General features: G+C 46.2%; 2 protein-coding genes across 4 annotated transcripts in view; one reads left to right on the forward strand and one right to left on the reverse strand.

Annotated features, from left to right (window-relative positions):
• Nucleotides 1-22,337, reverse strand: part of rtn3 (reticulon 3) — a 22,791-nt gene continuing 454 nt past the window's right edge. Inside the window, exons 2-9 of one of the 3 annotated variants that reach the window (XM_029117461.2) lie at nucleotides 17,320-17,367; nucleotides 10,586-13,198; nucleotides 5,917-6,124; nucleotides 4,804-4,942; nucleotides 3,756-3,825; nucleotides 3,214-3,260; nucleotides 2,637-2,695; nucleotides 1-2,498 (exon numbers count right to left, since the gene is read on the reverse strand). In XM_029117461.2, the coding sequence (XP_028973294.2) occupies nucleotides 2,450-2,498; nucleotides 2,637-2,695; nucleotides 3,214-3,260; nucleotides 3,756-3,825; nucleotides 4,804-4,942; nucleotides 5,917-6,124; nucleotides 10,586-13,198; nucleotides 17,320-17,367 (3,233 nt within the window). In that variant the 3' untranslated portion in view covers nucleotides 1-2,449. The remainder of the gene's footprint in view (nucleotides 2,499-2,636; nucleotides 2,696-3,213; nucleotides 3,261-3,755; nucleotides 3,826-4,803; nucleotides 4,943-5,916; nucleotides 6,125-10,585; nucleotides 13,199-17,319; nucleotides 17,368-22,337) is intronic. The other 2 variants (XM_029117462.2, XM_029117463.2) reach the window with 2 other exon arrangements.
• The window catches only part of men1 (multiple endocrine neoplasia I), an 8,566-nt gene continuing 7,981 nt past the window's right edge, over nucleotides 21,753-22,337 (forward strand). Inside the window, exon 1 of the mRNA XM_010887939.5 lies at nucleotides 21,753-22,007. The gene's annotated coding sequence lies outside the window, so the exon portion shown is untranslated. The remainder of the gene's footprint in view (nucleotides 22,008-22,337) is intronic.

Here is a 22,337-nt window from a genome sequence, read left to right on the forward strand (position 1 = left end):
TTTTCCTTTGACATTTTTTATTAATTCCACTTTGACATCGGTACAGGGACAAAATTCTCTTCTTCTCCAAAGCTCCAAAATATCCAAACTAACGTAATTGCTAACAATCACTGCGGAGATGTTATTTAACACACGTAGTTACCAAGAGAGTAAAAAGCAAAACAGAGAATGCCAAAGAGAAATATGAAACAACACTCCCGTCAATCCCCTCCCACCCTTCCCAAAGACAAAATTATAACCAACCAGTGAAAATGAGAAAAGCTACATGCATCAAGGAAACTAGATTTAAAAAAAAATATGCATGTAGACTTACAGTATTTGTAACACTCTCTGGAAGAATAAAGCGCTGTAAAAAAAGAAAAGAAAAAAAAAAAGACATTGTATCTAAAGTGTGAGTTTCGCATTATAACCTATCGAAATCCTAAGTAAGATCACCTCCAATGAAAGTTTTAAGAAGTGGAGCACCCCTGACAAGCCTGACTGGAACACCTAATTGTGAGGTTGTCAGCAAAGTTTAATTATCCCAGCATCACAAGGACACAGTGGTTTCAAGACATAAGATACGTTCAACTGCGAGTGAGTGAGTGAGTGAGTGTGTGTGTGAGAGAAAACAACATCCAGAACAAACATGTCTATTAGCTTGAGTTGGTAAATTGAGGTTAGTTAATGAATTAACACAGTCTTCACCCCCAATAAAGCAAGTCAATCCAGTTTCAAGTGGTTTGTGATTAACCGCAGCGGAGTTGGATATATAGAAACACGCATGCAAACAGGAACCAGATTGTGAGCGAATTGCGACCACTGACAACATGTGTTCACATGCATGGGAAGGAATGTTCAATGGACGTTGCTGGGTAAACTTCAGCGGTTAACAGACATGAGCAGTAGTTAATGCACTGAGGCAATGTGAGACTGATCACTGTACAGCCCACGTCACAGCAGTATTGTTTGATTTCTGGTGGCGATCCGTTGTGAAAGGAGGGGTTGCTCCAAGAATTACAAGTGACACGCAAACTCACTTTGGGCACAATGTCTCAGAGCGCTGACGGTCACAAAAGAAGCTGGAACGTCCATTTTATTTATACACCATTCATTTTCAACTGCTTTTACAAATCCCTTTTTGAAGACACTTGGCCAATACAGAGATTTGAGTAGCGCTAAAATAGATGGCTGTTTTTTTATTGAAATTAAACGATCATTGAAGCATTCACAAATAATGATCTTATAAACAAAAATAGCATACTGCCTATAATGAGTGATGTTTCTATTCAAAACAAAACAAGACCATTACAACAGGCACTAGATAACGTCTAGGTCTGCATCTATCGTTCTGTTGTCTTTTCAGCTAACTCCAAAAAAGGGAACAAAAACCTGACAGCTTCCCCAAGAGGCCTCACTGAAGATACCAAGCAGTTATGAGGCTCTATGAAGCTTCTGTGAAGCTTTTAAAAAGCTAAAGGGAGTCAAAAGCAGCAATCCTATTAGTAGTAATAATAATAATTATAATTATAATATCAATAATAGTAATAATTTACAGGTGAATGTAAAACTGACATTGTTGACTTAAAACAAAACAAAAAGGTTGACCATGGTAAGAGGGAGTTTACCCTTTTATAAAAGCAATACTAACAGGTGTTTTTAGAAAACAGACTGAGGACATCTGCTGGAGATGTGGACACTGGATGCAGAAACCTTTAACCAAACGCATCCAAATACTACAGCGTGAACTACATCAGAAGTATTACAGCTGGTTCAGTGTTACAATCCTTTTATTTCAACCTGCTCTGGGGATTTAAAAGTTAACAATTAAAAAGTTCAGTGCATTGCAAACAAAACAAAAAAAAGACAACTGCCTTTAAAGTGAACGAAACACAAAGCCGTAACAGGCTGGTCTGTAACAGTGAATTATTGTTATCATCACGTTCCAATCGCTAATTATGTTTTGTTTATCCATACAACTGCCACAGACCGAGAGTTAGAGAGCAGTAGAAAGACTAGCCACAATTTACACCCAAAAGTTACTTTGAATAAGTTGCATTTTCCCTCTTTAACCTCTTTTTTCCTTCCTTTCAGCTGAATGTAGAGTTAACAGTACAGACATTTGCTTTGTTGCCAGACCACCACCCATCCCACACGAAACCAGGTCATAAGTTCCTGACCCTGCATTAATGAAAGACGTTCTGTGTCGGCGTTAAAAATCACTTCCCTCCCCCTAGAGGTGTGTGTTCTGTCAACACCATAAGCGCAGGTCTTTTTCTAAATGCTTTTAGTTAAGCTGCGCGTTTTACATTTAATATTGAGTAGCATTTCAGATTTGTGTTCTACCTAGCGGGTTGGCGGTCTGGGGGGGTGGCGGGGGGGGGGGGGGGGGTTAAGATGGAAAAGGGATCACTGGCTGAGAATGGAAGCGGTTGAAGACGGGACAAATAGGATGACATCCAAGCAACGATCATTCAGCTTTCGTACGCTTGATGGCTCCAGGAAGTTTCTCTTGCAACCTGGAAGACAGAAGACAAACACAGCAATCACATACCTGCGTGAACTACAATTATACAGACACTAAACCGTAGCCAGCCTGCTCAGTTAGGCACAGAGGAGTGCATTAGTATGGCTGGGGGGGGGGGGGTGTCACTCACTTGGCCATTGTGGTGTTCACTTGAGTACGTGCAATTCCGATGTAGTGATCAATCTGGGTCTGTGGAGGAGAGACGACGGCAGTGACATTTACGGTAAGACACCATGACAGTTAGGATATTATGGTTGTGATACTACGGGTTGCCGTGGTCACATGGGAGTACTGTGTTCATGGAAAATTTATGGTTATAGAGGATCATTATGTAAAAAAAAAAAAAAAAAATTAAGAGTTGTTTATTAAACTGGACAGTGAAAGACATCTTGTTACTGTGTCAATAAACTGACTTTGCATGACCAGTGTGCTGCGACGGCAAAGACAATGATGCAAATGTTCTCCGACGATTAAAAGAGCCCTGCCATCGGGTGAGTTCTCATGGAGCGGAAATGTGGGTGATGACTTATTTGCCTGTAAGATGTCGCCCTCATCATCATCATGGGTAGATCCAGAACCACATACCCCGGTCTAACTCTCGGTACATTGTATGATTCACCTGTATGACTCAAACGTTTTATATAAAAAGTTGATCATCCCAGTTTTTGTGAGCCACCCACAAAGAAGGTCAAGGGTCAGGTTCTTACCTTGTACTTCTCATAGAAGGGCGGCACGGTGAAGAGGAGGATGTCGGCTGGAAGAGAAAGACAAATCACGTTGAAATAACACACCAGGAACAACCGACAGCTGTACTTCGCAGGGCCCTGAGGATTCATATCCTACCACAATTACTTTGCTTTCAGGGAGACACGAGTAGGAATTCCCCCTAGCAAAACAACCAATTTGGATTTGGCAGCCGGTAAAACGGCATGGCGCAAGCTTCCATTAAATTAATTTAGATCAATATCCATGACTGTTTGGAAGAACCGTGGGCCATTGGCCAATCAGACAAAGGAACGGTCTGTTCCTCCAAGGGTCCGCAGACTGTATCATCCATCACGTCAATCACACATTAGCAGGCTTGATCCTGAGCTGGCCAGTTGGACTGGACTAACCCCTTTAAAAATCCAATTTGCTTTTCTATTAAATATTTTCAGTGATTGGTTTTCCAGCATATTCTCTGACCTTTAAATGCCCCAGTTGGTTTAAAACATGCATTTTTCCTGCATTTTTCTCAGCGACCACTTACCCAGGATGAAGATGGTGATGCCATTAAAGACGGCTCCCACGTAGGTCAGCAACCACATCACCACTGCAAGCTGTCGGGGGGGGCAGAAAAAAAAAAAACAAGGCTTGATAAGAGCCCGGTGATGTCATACTGAGTCAGTGGTTAAAACATGAGGTGCCTTAGGGCCTGTTCGAATGTGAAAGCATAACGGGCGCCATGCGGTCACATGGAACAGAAAGCTGTGGGTGCTCTGCGTGCTGCGTTTCTTTGAGAACGTTTCTCTGCTGAATGCAGCCCCTCTGGGCAACACACACACACACACACACACACACAAAGAGGTTGCCCCTAACAACCAGATCTAGGGGCAAATATTTTTATATTTTTCTAAAGCCTGTGTCGGTTAAAGTCAGGGTATGGAGGCACGGTAATCTGACCCTACATGTCCTTGACACACAACCAGAGAAGGAACGTTGATTGAACAGGGTGGGAGTAAAAGCTCTCCAACCTGATTGGCTGGGGGATGGACTGGCGACAGTTCTCCCGGCCCTGTTGCCTGCGCTATAATGAGGGGGCATATGCCTCCTCCTGTTCTCTACCTTCTGCTTCACACTGGCTGAGAGCAGCGCTGCTGACCCAGGGCCTGTGGGGTTGTGGAGCTGCTGTCATGTATGACGAAGCCGTATCATGAGACCTTCCTCTTCCACAGTCACACCATGAGGATCTCAAAGCTAGAGTTGTTACTACTACACGACCAGGCTACAGTTGTTTCATGACCTGGGTTGGTGGTGGAGAGGCTTATTTTAGACACATACAGCAGGGATAGCTTAGTGTTCTCTGTGTGTGTATGTGTGTGTGTGTGAGAGAGTGTGAGTGAGAGAGTTATAAAAAGACTGCTCTGTCCTTCTAACACTCCTCTCCTGCGCCACAGGCATATGGGAACCAGGCAGGACGGTCACCGGTTGGGCATCGTCTTGTCCGTCTCCTCGGTTAACGTCCACCACATACATAACGGATTTAGTCCAGGTCACCACCACACCACTAAACAAGTCCCCAGCCAAGATAAACCCACCTTCAGGGAGTCGATGAGATCCTCCACCAGGAAGAGGCGGCTCAGCTGTTTGAGCAATCGGTTGATGTAGGTCAGACTGGCATCCACATGCTTGCGGAAGGTCTCGGGGGGAACGCTGACATCCTTCTCGATCAGAGCCCTGCGGAGGACCAATCACAGCGAGAGTGATGCTGTGACCTCCAATCAGGCTCCTCTGCGATGCATTAAATGCTAACCCAACAAATTGCTTTAGTTTGATATTTTCTCCGGCTAACCTGCTGGGCAGTGTTCACTTAAACACTGCCCAGAGTTCTAGTCGATCATTTTAACCCAACCTGCTACAAGGTAACAGCTAAACCAAAATTTCACTCGGAGACTGCTAAGAGCTAATAAAAAAAAAGAAAGAATTCAACAAAGCTGCTTTGAATATAATCATTTGACGATTTCACTCATGTCATGCAGCCATTTCCAGTTCTCAACCCCATCCAAGACAAATCTGACAATCTGCCCAACATGTTGGCTGCAATGTGTAAGTGGTCAGTAAAAAAAGTCTCCAGTCTCTCCAACTGGGTTGTCACTGCTCAACACCACCACAGCATTAAACCCCACCCATCTTGACAATGTCTCATCTTAAAAACCTAAAAAGAAATGCCATATGTTTAACCCCAGATGACTGGCCTTTAAAACGCGTACTTCCCCCTGCTGTGGCGGTTGTAACCAAGGGGGGAACCCACAGACTGGGCCTTGCTGCTCTGCACTGAAAACAACCCCCATCGCAGACGTGTTCTGGAGCCGCGAAGGCCGGTTCTACTCACGTCAATATTAGAAAACCCTTCCCTCGGATAAGGGCTCTGTCGACACGCACAAACATGCAGCTTGTGGGTTTTCGGCAGGTAGTACGGTCACCAACGCATTGAGACACGCGTACAAACACACGATTACACGCAAAAACACGGCGACGAGGACACAAAACAGTTGGACGACACAGTTCTCCCTGGTGGTGCCCTACTTAAGACATCCCTATGAAACCCCGCGCCGCCTCCCACTACTCCCCCTGGCCCGTTCATATTCTGACAGCCGCATGACCAGCGGTCCAGCGGGGGTCACCGCGTTCCCTGAGGACTGAGGCTTTACTTGAAGGGGTGGCCGTCGTTGGACTTCTGCACGGCCTGGACGACGGACTTGTAGATGCGGAAGCTGATGGTGACACAGAGCAGGGCGAGGAGCAGGTAGGACACGACGCTGATCACACTGAACGCCGCCAGGGACAGGAGGGCGAGGAGGGACAGGCCGAACACCACGCCGGACTTCTTGGGGTCGCGCCAGTGGACCAGGTCCTGGACTGTAGTGGGTGAAAGGAAGGGGTGTGTAGGACCGAAGGGTAGGGGTGTGTGTGTGTGTGTGTGTAAGAGAGATTAGGAGGGAGAAAAGAGGGAAGAATTTAAAAAGTTACTTATAGCACAACAAACATATTGACCAGCTGAAGGTGTTCTCGGACCGCTGACCAATATTTCAAGAAAATTACTTTTACCCCTTTTTGAGTCTAAGAATAACGGATTGCATTAATACAGCTTCCCTGTATTATAGTGTGTGTGTGTGTAGCAACACTGTTCTATAGCACGTTCAACTGGCCTCCCTTCTTCCTCTGCATGAAAAGGGCCATTTAAGGAAGCCTTGTGTGAATAGCTGACCCTACGTGGGGCTTTGCCTCTGGGGGTTGTGGGGGAGGCTCCAGTCCCGGGATACTGTGCGTTTCAGCCCGGGTACACAGAGACACACACTCTGGCATGCCGCCCTCCCACAATTAGCAAACTGAGGTGTGTGTGTAGCATGTACTGAAGTGTAGAGATGGCATAATTTGGCCAAGAAGACTAACGCTGAAGACGTGTAGCAGGTCATGTCCAGGCTTACTGCAGGGAAGACATGCCAACCCACCCATAATGCCACCATATGTCGTCAGCTTGTAAGCAGTTGTGGTCATGGGACAATAAAGCTGAGTGGTAAAAACAACAATTTAAAAAGGGGGGGGTGGTCTATTCATTTATCTAAATCCTGTTAACAGGAGATGTGTTGTGAAACTGCAGCGACTGGTTAGTTTCACATCCTATCAGCTTTAGTATTTGTAAATTGTTACTGATCGTTTTCCAGAAATATAAAATATGTACTGTAATATCAGCATGGCCCCACTGGAGGAAGACAGACAGCACTCCATTGGTCACCATTCTGCCTGGCTGCCTTACGAGTGGTGCTCAGTGAACCAGCTGGGTTTCCTCAACCAACTCTGCAGGGGTCTGAGTCCCTCCCATCATGCTTTGCTGGTACCCACAGGGAGGCAGCCTTGTTGGCTGACAGCCCTAGTTCCTTATCCCTCCCTCCCTCCCTCCCTCCCTCTAGGAGTTGGTCCCAGTGGTAGCAGAGCTGCAGTGGCCTGCTTTCTACCTCACTGCGCAGAGAGCAGCTCTTAAAGGTACAGGCGCCACACTGTGCTGCGTGCTTGGCAGTGCGCAAGTGTGTGTGTGTGTGTGTGTGTGAGAGAGTCCAGTGAATATATTTGCGTCAGTGTGTGACCCTATTACAACATTGCCTGGCTACAGAGATGACATTTTCACTCCTGCGAAGCTAAACCAGCCTCTAAAGCTTTATTAAGAGTCAAACACCTTAGGTGATCGCACGCACGCACGGCTGGTTAAGTCTGAATCCAACATTCACATGACCCACTCCCTTCCAACTGACTGGCTCCCACCCCGCCCTAACCCTACCAGTCCACACAGGCGCGGGACGGATTAACACAAATCTTATCTTCCTACTATAACCGGAATGTCTTAACTGAACCAAAATTTTAAAACTGCTCAATGTTTCCAGCATCCCATGAAACATGACATTCAATGAATTACAATGTGAGTGAGGTTGGTCTTTTGTTCTTCAAATTTTTCATCTTTCCTGTGTTGGAGTGTTGTGGGGTTATACAGCTCATTAATACGAGCAGCTCTCCGATTGGCCACGTCATCCTCACCACCAGTATTACATCACACTCCATTTTCTTTTGAAACATTCCCCAATTTAAGAAGCAAATTGGAGGTGAGCTTTTTCAAAATGTTTTTCTACTGCTCCCGTTCATGATTTGGTTATATATACACAAGGATTGGATAAGTTAACAGGTTTTAAACTTAAGGTAAGATGCGCACTTTGCCCAGTAGCCATAGCCAGTAGTTGCTTTAAAATGCCTGGCAGTTAACTAAAATTTAAAACTAGCCCAGGAGTGAAGAAAAAGCCTTCTCTGCAAAACATATATTAAGGAGGATCACAGATTCACGCAAGAATGCGATAAAGGTGTTTGTGAAGGGGTTATGGGCTGTGATTAATTCAACTCACTAAGAGGCATATTGCCTGATGTAGTCATTTGCTCACATTTTTTTTTTAATATCTATTTATTCATTAGATTGCCGCTAGTTCGATACACTGGGTTTCACAGTGCTGGCTATGCATCATAAATCAAGATATTATTCACTAGGCCCGACTAATATTTAAAAACAGGAAACAGTGATTCCATTGGAATTCACAGAATTGAGAGTGACGTCTCCAGTGGTTCTTTACTACTTTGATGTGTGGTTTAGTGGTTCTCTGCCACTTTGATCTGAAATCCACAAAGCCTGAAACTTGGGTATTGTTGTTCACTTTTGATCTTGTTCACTTTTGGCAATATTTATTGGTTACAAATCATTTATACCCCGTGGATGCCTTTACAGAATTATTTTGATCCCTTCCCATTTTCTGTTGGTTTTTCAGGGATTTCTGTTAGCTCCGTTTAATTAGAGCACAGTTTTTTTGTTTGGTAGGAAAGTAACAAGGCCCTTGGATGGCTAAGTGGTATGCCCACTCTGTCGTAGGTGCAGAAAATCGAGCTGAGCCAGCTAAAACAGGTAGTTCCACTTACTAATGTAAACTTTACTCATCCAGCCAGGGGTTCCGCACCCTGGTTGGGCCACAATACCACAGAACGATGACTGCAATAGCATAGCAACTAGCAGAGGCATAGGTCTGAAAGGGAAACCGCCCAACATTCCTCAAGCCTCTAACATTGTGCAAAAGCACCTTGTACAAACAGTAGTAAACAGGAATACCTAGTTATAAATCTCTCCGTCTGCAGGCACTAGAGTTTCCCCCGGAGTGTCCGGTTGCCTCAGCAATGACCTAAAGCACTAGAACACGCCTGCGGCGATGGTAAGCCCACTGCTAGTATGCGTTTGTTTGAGTGTCTGGCGTCAACTCCAGTCCGTACGGCAGGTTTCGCACTTGCGTTTGGATTAAACAAGCAAATAATGGGAAGTGGTCCCTGGTTCGGGTGGGCTGCTCTGCTACTCACTGGGGTTTAGAGGGATAACCTGCCCCCGGGTAGACGATCACACACGCACAACAACAGTGACGTGAGGCGGGACATGAAAAGAGAGAAACTTTATTTGAGAAAGTTATTTGGCTTTTTATGGTTCTGACTGAGAAGAGACCGCATGTGTTCACTGAAGGCAGCGACTCAGATCACACAGTTACAGGTAAAACAAATGTGAACTACATCAAATGCAATTGGTACCAAGACCCTGATTGCAAAAACCGGTCGTCACAATAGAGTATTTCTTGTTCCCTCCAAATATGGCTTTATCTTAATGGTTTTAGATACCAAATATTATGACCTCCCTTCCTGATATAGTAGGAAAACCTCATTCAGAACCCCTTTAGACATAATGAACAGGACTACTCCGTTAATCAGACTGGTTTGTAAACGGTGGCTGAATACAGCACTTTTTTCCTTTTTTTTTTTACCTGGTGGCATAGCAAGAAATGTAAGAATTTAATGAAGCATCTGAAAATGAGGTCACCGGCCAAAAAGGAAAAACCTAATATTCTACGCATGTAATTTTCCATAGAAGAGAGGGAGGGCCGTGTCACGACTCAAGAGGACTGGACAGGAGGGCACAAAGAGCCCTCGTAACGTCGAGCTAATTAGGGAGGTTGGCACTGTGCCTCCCAGCCCGAGCCTGTAGACACAACGTCACATAAAGGGATGAGCAGTGACCATTAATCCGAGCACAGACATCAGAGAGCCGGCTACAGCGACCCAGGAATATGACGTTTTTACGCACAATTTTCCCAAATCCGTCAGGCCGTACATCTTTTAGGCAAACAGCCCATCTGCTAGATTACTAAATGTAGATGCCTCTGAAATGATAGTCTCCAGTCCTGTGTAAGGGCCCTGCAGAAAGTTGCATCAAAAGCAGAAACCTAACACTGGTGGATTGACTGTTCCATCTGACACTCCATGCCGACACCGGGACTCCATGTTTCAACTCCCCCCACCACCCACTGTCTGACCTGGATTACCGCCCCTCTTGCAAGGACATGGGGGAGGGGGTTAGCACAGGGTCAAAGCCTCAAATAGGAAGGGGATCGTTTTAGAACACGGCCGTCATGTTCATACATCACCCAGGACAATATGGTTTTGACTCTTTGGACTTTGGTTACTGAACTGACAGCATGAAGGCCTCCAGCGGGCTTGACTGTAAGAGAAAAAGGCAGCGTTGCGCTTACGTAAATACAGCCATGACATTGTGTAAGGACAGCCAATCGAAAGTCATTAAGGTCTCACACACGCAGCTGTGTGTTATATAGTTAGTGTCCTCAATCTGAATAGGACGGCCACAAGCTGGGAGAGAAGTGCAAGTGACAGGGGGAGGGGTTTCAGAGAGTGTGCTCATTGTGTTTTGCTTGCGTGAGGTGAGCAGGCATAGAGCCCAGAGAGAAGGCTTGTTACCTGAAAAGTGGGTTAGTATTGCGGTCAAGACATGCTCCGCAAGGTGGTAGGCCTCGGCTACCCACACGTCGATGGCCTCTACCTCCTCGGAATACGTGCTGTCGGAAGCAGGCTTGTTTTGGGGAAGCTGGTCAGTTGTAGCCGAGGTAACGGAAGACAGAGATTTCTCAGAGGCCACGATGCCAGACTGAGGGTCGTCCTCTTCTTGGCTGCTTCCCAACTCTTTGAGGGCATCAATAGTGAGGCGTTCCTGCTCCAAATCCATGACCACGGTTGGTGAGGATTGGGAGGGGGGAGCGCCCGTTTGAGGACACTCATCCTGGGCCGCGAGACCCTGTCGGAGGTCTCCTGGATCTTCGTCCTGCCGTGACTTCAGGCACTCCCTCATGAACTCAACAAAGCTGTCTGTGGCACCAGCAACAGAGCAGTCCGGTTCAATGCTTTCTGGGTCACTGGTGTTGTCCGGCGAATGGTGTCCCGCTTTAGTGTCCTTTGTCCCAGCGTCCTGAGGAGGGAGGGTCTGGCTGTAGGCCATGCTATTTGCGAGAATGTCACCAACAAGTTTATTCTCAGTGAATGGCTCAATGTCGCTGCCAGGCGGTTCACTCTGGAAAGAGGAGAATGGATCTCTGGGAAACTCCCTGGGAGACGGCTGGCCTCCAACTGGCTTGGGGAAAGAGTCCTCTTCATCCACTGAGGTGATATCCTCCTCCACTGTGGTTGCATTGTTTTGAGGAAGTGGTTGTCCAATATGGATCTCAGAGATTTGATCCTGAGGAGGTTCAGGCACGGCATCAACGTTCAGCCCTTTGTCGCCAATGGAATCATCAATGGAGAGTCGTGGGTCTTCATCAAGAGATTCTCTGTCGTGTTCAAGGACTGAGCCTTCCAGTGTGTTGTTGGATTTTGAAAGCTCATTTGTCTGTATATAATCATCTTTAAGATCAGAGTTTTCAGCAAACGACTCCCCTAGCTTCTCTTCAAAAGGAAGTTGCTCAGCAGTGTTGTCACCAGAGCTAGATTTAAACAAGATGTCTCTGGCATCAGCTGACCAGTCATCGTCATCGTAGTCAGGAAAGTCTGAAAGGTTCTCTGTGGCTTTCTCTGATGGTTTGCCAGTGTTGGGGGTAGACTTTTCATTAGACTCATTGGATGTCTGGGATTTCTCAGACTCCACTTTCTGTCTCTGTGAATCAGAACTTGAGTCTTTTGTCACATCACTACTTTGCAACCCATCATTAGACGGCACAGTCTGACTATCTGGATCGTATTCGGATTTAAGTATCTTGTGTTTTGGTGAGTATTCTGCATCAGAATCAACAGGAGAGGAGGGAGGAGAGTAACCCTGATATTCTAATGGTGGAATGTTGGACGATTTGTTTTCAGTCACATTTGGTTGTGGCTCAGGGGTTTTTGGTGCCTCTTGCACGGAGTACTTTGATGAGTCTTTCACAACTTCACAACTTTCCTCCTCCTGCTCCTCCTCCTCCTCCATTTCCATCTCCATATCACTGTAATTTGGCTCATCTGTCTCAATTACATTAATGGTAGGTACACGCATTGGCTGCTTTGCTGGCAGGGTTTCCTTTTCTTCAGTAGGGACAGAGGGAACAGAGGGGTTGGGTGCAGGTACAGCATCACCTGACGAAGAGGTGTCAGGAATGGATTGGAGGGAGGAAGCAGGGATGGAGGCGGCATCCTCAATGACAGTGTCATCGGAGTCTCCGGAGCTGTCAGCTTCGACAACCTCTGGGGGCTCCAGGTCACCCCCCCATGGGACCTGTTTATTCTTCGAGACCTTCTCTTCAGAGTCAGAGGGAGGTGGGGGAGAGGGAGGGGGAGAGTGTGTGTCAAAACCTGCAGGAGGGGCAGGTGAGGCAGGCAGCTCAACGTCAAGGGGACCTTGGGTTTCAGTCATGTAAGCTGTAGGTAGAAAGCTCAGGTCAAATTCAGATTCTTCCTCAACACTAGAGTGCTGCCCAGGGTCTTTGAACAGATTTTTCTGTTGAGGACCTTCAATGGGAGAGTCCATGAAAGCATCAGGGACACATGCAAATGCTTCCGAAATGTCAGGCACCACTTTATCTGCCACTTTCACCTCCTTGAATTTGCCACCATTCTCTGACACATCATCTTTGCTTGTATATTCTTTGTCTTCGAAGGCCGGCACAGGTGGCAAGTGAGCTCTCATCCAGTCTGCAGTGTCTTCAAACTCGCTCCCTTGTCGAGCTTCCCCCAGGACCTCAAATGGGGATTCTGGCGATTCCTGATCGGTGGATGCTCCCTTCTTCTGGAAAGGTGAGGTGGTCTCTGCAATCACCTCAGGAGCAGACTTCTCATAGTGACGTTCTTTGAAGTGGGGGAAGCCCCCTTCGTTCTTCAGCTCTGGCTCCTTCTTTTTGGCTGCCAGGGCTTCTAGAGCCTTTATCCTCTCAGACACTGGGGACGTTACGACCGGCGAATCATCCGGCTTACCGTCAGGCAAACCCGATGACGCGTCACGCCCGTGGTTCGCAGGGGAAAACGAGCCGGGCTGAGAAGGCCCGGTGAAGCGAAGTGAGGTGGCCACACCTTCTGGGCAGGGTTTGTCAGAGCCCAGCACCACCTTTTTGTCTGCATCGGCCATGCACAGAGGCAAGGAAGGGAAAAGGGGAACAGGAGGTAGGTAATAAAAATCACAGACACACTCCAACTCCCATGCACTTAATTTGGCGGATGCCATTTTGTTGCAGCTCAAGCAGTCATGCATAGCATGGGACGGCGTACCTGGCAGTAATGAATGAGGCTGTCAGTCAGCATGCTGACCTAACATCTTCAGTGGTTGCCATTGAAGAGCATTTTTCAATGAGGCAACATTGGAAATGACTTGTATGGTCAAAATGAAGAAACACCAACCAAAATAAAATTGCATATGTATACAGTACTAAGCCTTGTGTATACGCATTCTTATTTCAATAAAATGTAAGGTCGGCCACCTAGAACACGGCCCGGAGTTTGGTTAATCAGGTACTGTGTTTGGTATGTTGTACACAACTCTTAACGCAAAAGCACTGGGGTGTTTAGCGGTTTGCATATTGACTCAATCTTAACACATCTGAAGGAAGAGATAGTGTAAAAACACAGTGCTCCTCCCCGGCCTTCCTTCTTCTATCCGGGCAATATCAACCTTTTGAGAACCGTTGTGCCGTCAGTTCTCTAGAGGACTCCCAAAGACCAGGGGATTAACAGAAATGGTCACCTATGGAGAAACATTCACCATTAACTCACACTGCCTCTCACAGGCTAGATCTGGAGTTCAAGTCATGTGACTGCAGTCTGATAGGAAGCAGAAGATTAAATATGATGTTATTTATATAGTGACCTAATTAGCACCTTATTTGACAACTCATTCAGCTGTGGGTCCCATTTGAACACAAACTCTACGCCTACATACCAATGGGAATTCTCTTCATGTTGTGCAGATACTACAGCTGTCTGTGTAAGTGATGCAGACAATATATTAGCCCTATGTATGCACTGCATCATAATCTTGTCAACTGTGTAGCATTTGAAATCAAGCAGTTGAACATAAATCCAATATTTTGTATGTTCTAAAATGACTCATACCTGTAATCTACACTTACCAAGAGCCCAAAATATGACCAATAGAAAAGAGGAAATTCATTAAAAAAGTTATGGGTCAATAGGACTGGTCTCAACTGTAGAGGACATGCTTGACCAAAACTCTGGACTCCATCACGCACACACCAGGAAGACATCGTGACTCAACACCAAACGTAGGCCTCCAGATAACCAGGACAGTGACAAACTGCACAGGGATCTCCCAAATAACGAAATCACCCTGTGCTAATCACATGACAAAGACTGTTAATCCAATCGCCATTCCCTCACGGTACAGCTGATGTGACGGACACATCAGTGGCCATCTTACCTACGCCTACCCCATGTTAAATATTTTATTCATACCAACGTTCTGACAAACAGCCGGTCCTCCTTTGGGTATCATCTGTATCAATTAGCCAGAAGAAGAAGAAGAAGAAAAAAATAATAAATCAATAGCATTTACTTCATATGAAAGTTTTTCACCAACTACCCAGATAATTTGTTGAATCAGATGTAGTATGGATTTATTTTCAGTTGGTTCCCCCAGGGGCTACCCTGAACCCCCGCACACTGGGGACATGTTGTTTATTGGTACACAACTCACTGGTAGACTTTGTCTGGGTTTGGACCCCCGCCTTCACAGCACATTGAGGCCCATTATGCATTGTTCAAACTGGGCCACATACACAAGTAGATCGCTAGCTGAAAGCGATGTAGTATTTTGGCTATACACTAACAAACAAAGCCAAAACGGGCTACCACTGAAAATAACCAGAGGCCATAGGGAGCCAACACTCCTTGATTAGAATCACTAATACCTGCACAAGCCAGAACACCCCAAAGACCACTAAAATACCAACCCAGAACACCCCAAAAGGCCACTAAAATACCAACCCAGAACACCCCAAAAGGCCACTAAAATACCAACCCAGAACACCCCAAAAGGCCACTAAAATACCAACCCAGAACACCCCAAAAGGCCACTAAAATACCAACCCAGAACACCCCAAAAGACCACTAAAATACCAACCCAGAACACCCCAAAAGACCACTAAAATACCAACCCAGAACACCCCAAAAGACCACTAATGCCAAACCTAAACACCCAAAAGACCACTAATACAAACCCAAAACAGACAACTAATAACTGCACAAAACCTAAGAAGAAGCACTGACAAAGGGAAGTTTCATTTACAGTTTTCAAACTGAACAGTTTTGAAACAATTATTAATACTAATCTTCATCCTCCAATCACAGCATCACTAAGTCCACTCCCTTTTACTAAATCTCCCCACAGTAATTAAGTAAATTCAGCAAGATTTCTGAAGTACGTGGGCTTCCAAAAGGGACACAACCAATTCCACTTTCAAATGCCCTATTTAACACACACCAACTATCTCACAAAACATTATATGCCTTGCAAGGCAACCTCTATATGACGAAGTTGTGGTCTCAATCATTCTGACACTACGACAAAGACTCAAATAGCCTTTGGGATCAGACACAGCGTTCCAGAAATTCCGGTAGGGATCACAGCTTAGCAAGTCAAGCAAAAGCTAGACATCTTTAAAAGGACTAGAACTACATGTTGGGTATGCACTAAAAAGGCAAGAGGATATTGCCCGTCTAAAGTCCATTCCACGGCAGCGATGCTAGTAGGCCACAACATGTCTGAAAGAGCGTGAACCCGGTATAATAACCTTCGGTGCAGAATAGTTGTCATCGCAGTACCAGATGAGATCAAATTCCATTGGGTATACCCGATCCAATCAGTGATGAAGAAAACCGGTCCAAGGAATGTGTCACTCAGTGTGTGTATGATTGGATCACAGTGTTGGACTGAGTGCATATCCTAGCACTAGACAGGCAGATTCTGGTAATCTCGCCCAGCTTAAGTGTAACACTTCCTATCCTACCCATTCAACTGGTTACTACACAGGCCTACAAACACATGGTGTAAATGTAAAATACTGGCACAGATGGGTTGTAGAAAATGACCTGAAAAGGCAAAAATCTAAATGAGCAAACAAAAAAAATGGTTTAAAACAATAAATGAAAATACCTTAAAATAAAACCTACGATTAGGCTCCAGCAGAGGTGACATGCAAAAAGCCGGAGAAGCCATAAGCAGAGGTGGCGAGGCACTAAGCAGCCAGGATGGAGGGCTCGCACCCTGACCTGGATCCCACAGAGCAGCGATGGGTCCATCCCTCCTCAGTGCCCCATCCTTCAGTGTTGGTACAGGTTCTGGGTTAGTGGGGGGGGGGGGGGGGGGGGGCTCCAAGAGATAGGGCCTAAGGCCTCGGGGAAGGGGACATCTATACAAGGACACTTGGGAGCCCCCCTCCAGAGACAACCAACCGGAGCCATTCTTAGAGTTTTATGCTCCGCGCGCACGCAGAGTGAACTTGAACTCGTCTCCGCTTTCTTAAAATAAAATTATCGGCAATCTTGGGATTATCTTGGACCTACAGTGCTGTTAACCTAAATAACGTTGCGGCACGGTGCAGAGCCGGCAGTAAAGAGTGTTGACTGATCAGCTTGCCGTCATTCTGTGGGGAGTGGAGATGCTGCTCCCCCCCCCCCGCTTTTTGGTAGGTCTGGCCCATTTTCTGAGGACGGTAACAAGTGGTAGCAGGGGCTTCTGGGGGTTTCAGAAGGCCTTGGCGAATGATAAAAAAAGCACTAGTGGTTTTTGTTTGAGTACATAATCTCACTAAACCAAAAAAGGAGCGTGGTCTGTTTCTGCAGCTAGTAATTAAAACAAATCCCCAAATGTCCAAACGCAGAACGAGGGAGAAGCTTCCCTACCCTGCAAAACTGCAATTAGAGGAGGAGCCAAAGGGTCAGCAACACTGGAAAAAGATGGGAAACCGTCGCAGGGGTTCTAGAGGGAGAGGTCGTTTGAAAACTACGTGGTGCGGGGGGGTGATGGGTTGCAGGTTTCTTTCGCAGGCCTCCGTGGTATGAAGTTCTTGGTGGGTTCTGCGATAGGACAGGGCCACTAGAGAGCAGCATGGAAGGCATTACTGCGGCAGCCGAGCAAGAGAGGACGGGGAGGGGGGGAGGGGGACAGGTAGAGGAAGGTCTGAGGGTAGCAGGCGAGCAGCGTAAGAGAACCATACACTTGCCTTGAGGAGACTGAATGAGAGATACAGGCGAAGAGGAAAGAAAGGAATCTGAAAAAATCAAAAAAGACAGAAGAATGAACATCCTACAACAGCAGGAAATAACCCACCCCATCCCCATGACAACCCTTACCCACCCCGTCCCCAAACTTATACATTAACAAAACAACCAAATATAAGCAGGAGGACTTCTCCCCATTCAAACCTATATCACCTGTATAATACTCTGTGTTCCTTAACCCAGGCTGTGTCAGAAGAGACAGTGAAAGACATTACTAACATGCAACTGTTAGCATCCTCTTCACTACCAGCAAACAACTAGGATCAACTGAATCCATGCACTTAGCGTTTCCTATGCAAGCAAGGACAAGACAATAACAGATACATGACTAAGCAGACGACAAACTATTTTTTATTTCACCACACACAAACAGTGACGACACATCCGACAACTGCACTCCGTCTGTAAGAGACAATTGGACGGCATCTTCCATGTACACACATCTCCCGTGTTTTGACTGTATGCGGCGCCTTCCAGGCTTCAGGCTCACATTGCACTCACTTGCCGGGCAATTATGTAAGCCAGAGCATTTCTCTGCCTAATATTCCCATCCCATGTGATCTTGAAGAACAAGAACAGCCTTTGTGTGGCATTAGAGCCATCTAGCAGGTCCTTTGAATATCAACCTGGGAGTGCACAGATTAGCAGCACAACCTGGGGATCGTGGAGGGCGCCGCAGGCGATAAGGGAAGGTTCAATTAATGCGTTGGTTAAACGAAGTGACACCGCCACCAAGAAAACATCTGGCAAGACCTTGCCGTGCAGCATTCCTCCTAGTGGAACGCACCCAGACTCTCCCAAAGCTACTCTCACTAAGCCACACCTTCAGCTAGGCTAGCGATCAGCCATGAGTCAACGCTAGTCTTCTTTTGATTAAATTTCCAAACCACCCCGAAAACATTGGCGTTATTGTGCAAATACATGAACTACTTCGGGCTGAAATACCCCCGGTCAGATCCAACAAAATCCTGTGGCTCTCCAGGAACAAGGTTGGCTATCCCTGGTAGGTGTAAACACTCGCTGATACAGCCCAGCCGTGTGACAAATCTATGGGTGACATTGGAACTATATGATTATACCTGGATGTGGGCCTCTCAAGGGGGGTAGGGGTTGGGGGGGGGGGGGGCACTGGCAGTACTCAACTGGAGCAGGGACTAACATGGAATCCCAGTCATGTTGGTCCCATCCCGAGGAGAGTCGAGTCATGTCACTCGAAACCCCCGGGCACCAGCTTGCTGCCTCAGCCCGATTCACTGACCTTAGAGATTTTATTGTCCACCCAGGCAGGGTGCTGGCCAGCAAGAGGGGGAAAAAAAACTAGGGGCAGGAGAGAGCAGGAGGAAAATGAGAGGGGCACAGAGAGGGAGCCAAAAGTACCCTGTGTTCTCACCACATTCCCGCACACAAACCCCCGACCGGGGCCTAATCTGCAGGCTTCTCAGCGCACAGTCCTGGGCCCTGGATCATTCGTCTCCCTTCATTCCGTTTCACGGCATCTTAATGCGCTCACCCGAAAACCAGCAGAATATTGATTCCCTACTCAGGGAAAAATCGGGGGTTTCGTCTGATAAGAACCCCCAGTCCGAAGGGCTCCCTCGACAGTCATGCAGCTGTAGATCTAGCGTTGCTTGGAACGTCACATGCCTGGTATAGTAAACGTGTACCGCTCTGTAGTCACTGACCTTGGCGGCGCTCTATAGGATTTAAGAACAGCTGCGGATCCAGATCAAATACCCATAGCCTAGGAAACCGGAGAGCCGGTGGAGCACCGGGTTTAGAGCGGGCAACGGACAGTGACCCTATCGATGCGCTCCAGCAACGCATCTTCAGTCTAGTGGTTGATTTGGTTTTACCGGCAGTGCTACGACTTCATCTGGAGCTACACGGAACAAAATTATAAAACGCAACACTTGTTTTTGCCCCCCGTTTATCATGAGCTGAACTCAAAGATCTAAGGCTCTCCCTGGGTACACAAAAGGCCTACTTCAAACATTGTTGACGAATCTGTCCAAATCTGTGTTAGTGAGCACTTCTTTGCCGAGATGATCCATCCACCTCACAGGTGTGCCATATCAAGATGCTGTTTAGACACCATGATTATTGCACAGGTGTGCATTAGGCTGCCCCCAATAAAAGGCCACTCTAAAATGTGCAGTTTCATCACACAGCACAAGGCCACAGATGTCACAAGTTGAGGGAGCGTGCAATTGGCATACTGACTGCAGGAATGTCCACCAGAGCTGTTGCCCGTGAATGGTATCTTCATTTCTCTACCATAAGCCGTCTCCAAATGCGTTTCAGAGAATTTGGCAGAACATCCAACCGGCCTCACAACCACAGACCATGTGTAACCACACCAGCCCAGGTCCTCCACATCCAGCAACTTCACCTCCAAGATCGTCTGAGACCAGCCACCCAGACAGCTGCTGCAATAATCGGTTTGGAGAACCAAAGAATTTCAGCACAAACTGTCAGAAACAGTCTCAGGGAAGCTCATCTGCATGCTCGTCATCCTCATCTGGGTCTCAACCTGACTGCAGTTCGTCGTTGTAACCGACTTGAGTGGGCAAATGCTCACATTTGATGGCGTCTGGCACTATGGAGAGGTTCTCTTCACAGATGAATCCCGGTTTTCACTGTACAGGGCAGATGGCAGAGTGTGTATGGCATTGTGTGGGTGAGCGGTTTGCTGATGTCAAAGTTGTGGTTTGAGTGGCCCATGGTGGCGGTCAGGTTATGGTATGGGCAGGCGTGTGTTATGGACAATGAACACAGGTGCATTTTATTGATGGCATTTTGAATGCACAGAGATACCGTGACGAGATCCTGAGGCCCATTGTTGTGCCATTCATCCATGACCATCACCTCATGTTCCAGCATGATAATGCACGGCCCCATGTTGCAAGGATCCGTACACAATTCCTGGAAGCTGAAAACATCCCAGTTCTTGCATGGCCAGCATACGTACCGGACATGTCACCCATTGAGCATGTTTGGGATGATCTGGATCAGCGTATACAACAGTGTGTTCCAGGTCCTGCCAATATCCAGCAACGTTGCACAGCCATTGAAGAGGAGTGGAACAACATTCCACAGGCCACAGTCAACAACCTGATCAACTCTATGCGACAGCTTGATCGCAATGAAGTGTATTTCTTGAGTTATTCCGAGTTTAAACATTATTTTGTCAAGTCTATCACAGAGGAGACATACATTATGACATTCTTCCACCTTGAAGGCAATGAAAGGAATGCAGAGGGTGTTTTTCATTCAACTAAATTACCCTGACAATCAACAGACTCAATAGCCTACAAATGAACCGGAGATCTTGCGGCTTGAGATTTCCTCAGGCTGATCTCTCTGCTACTTCCTTAGCAACCGGTGCTAGTGTGTTGTGAAGGAACTATTCTTTTTGGGGACTGGCTGGTAGCCAAAACTTGACATTAACAGCTAGCATGATAGCAAAGTACATTACACAATAGAATGACCGCTCTGAACTGCTTGGTGCACCAGTGCCATCAGTTGAAATTTCTGCTAGCATCATTGGATTTCTCAGTTTTTGGTTTTCTAGACAAGGCAAAATGTTAACTCTGCCATGTCATCTGACACTGTATGTCAGTAGCTCCAAGAGGACACCATGACTAACATACAACACAGGTAAGGTGGAGGAAATGGTAACACCTAATAACCAGGAACAGACATCTGTGACAAAGCCCCTATACATCAGAACTGGTCTGAGTGGGTGTGACCCAGGTAACATTAAAGAATGAGACAGACAAGTAAAAGCTTGAAAAAGTGGCTTGTAGGTTTAATTTTCCTGGGGGAAAACTATTTATTAAAAGTTAATTAAATTAAACGTAAACTACATTTCAGAGGGGTTTCTCATCATAAACCTCCAATGCATTGTTTGTATGTCAACCAAGTGTAATTTTCAACGCAGATTGAACATTATTGGCTAATATTCTGGTTACGCCACTTTTATTTGTTTAACGGGTTAAATTACGCTTTACTGGGTCATCAGCACTTGACAATCAAGCTGTATTAGGGTATATAGGCTCCAAAAATACTCCCCAAAAGATACTAGCTAAACATGTTGATCTGAATAAATGAAATAATCGATTTGAAAAGCCCCTCCCTGAAGGACAATAAACAAAAGCTTGAAGATGGTTCGCAGAGACCGCCTTTGTTTTGATTATGTACTCTGCAAAACATGTATACAACGATAAAAACAGATGAAATAATCAATGCAGCTTTGCAAACGAATGACATGGATTGTAACGAGAAGCGCCAATCTTCTCGCATGGGTTTGTTTACCAATGTCGAATTGGACAAAATGCGATTTTGGCAACAGGAAAAACACAGCGCGCCTTTAAGAGGTCCTCCCTTCATTTTCCGTTGCCCAGTAACAATGCATCTGCACTGCAGATTACCGTCGCCGCAGCAGGTTACGATTCCACCGCGACCCGAAGAGGTTATAAAATGTGTCGCGGTGTTTGGGTTCCCCGTCTGATAAAAAAAAATATATATTAAAAGTTCGTTTAAAGGGAACCTTGGCTAATCACTCAAATTACAACACACGAGGTCTCGCAACCAACTGGGGACGACTGCTATGGCGTTACATCAAATCATGGTGCGTGTTTCTCAAGCCAACAATCGGTTCTAGAAATTTTTCTCTTGCCAGTGTGGCGCGTCGTTTGTTTCATGGTCTACCGTGGGTGTTTCCTAGTGGAGCAAATTGTCTTAAATTGGGGATATAACACATTTTAAAGTAAATAATATTGTAAAACATACCTAATTTTGGCTTATACGGCAGGGGCTATGCTACCTGTTCAACAACTTCCACGTCAAGTGTCCGACAAGATGTCATAATACTTATCGTATCCAACAAATAAATGCCCTGGCTAAGCCTTTCAATGTCCCCTTAACTGTCCTAAAAGCTCATAAGTCTAAATTATAGCAA

Source organism: Esox lucius, chromosome 24 (assembly GCF_011004845.1).
Source record: "Esox lucius isolate fEsoLuc1 chromosome 24, fEsoLuc1.pri, whole genome shotgun sequence".
Taxonomy (NCBI): Eukaryota; Metazoa; Chordata; class Actinopteri; order Esociformes; family Esocidae; genus Esox; species Esox lucius.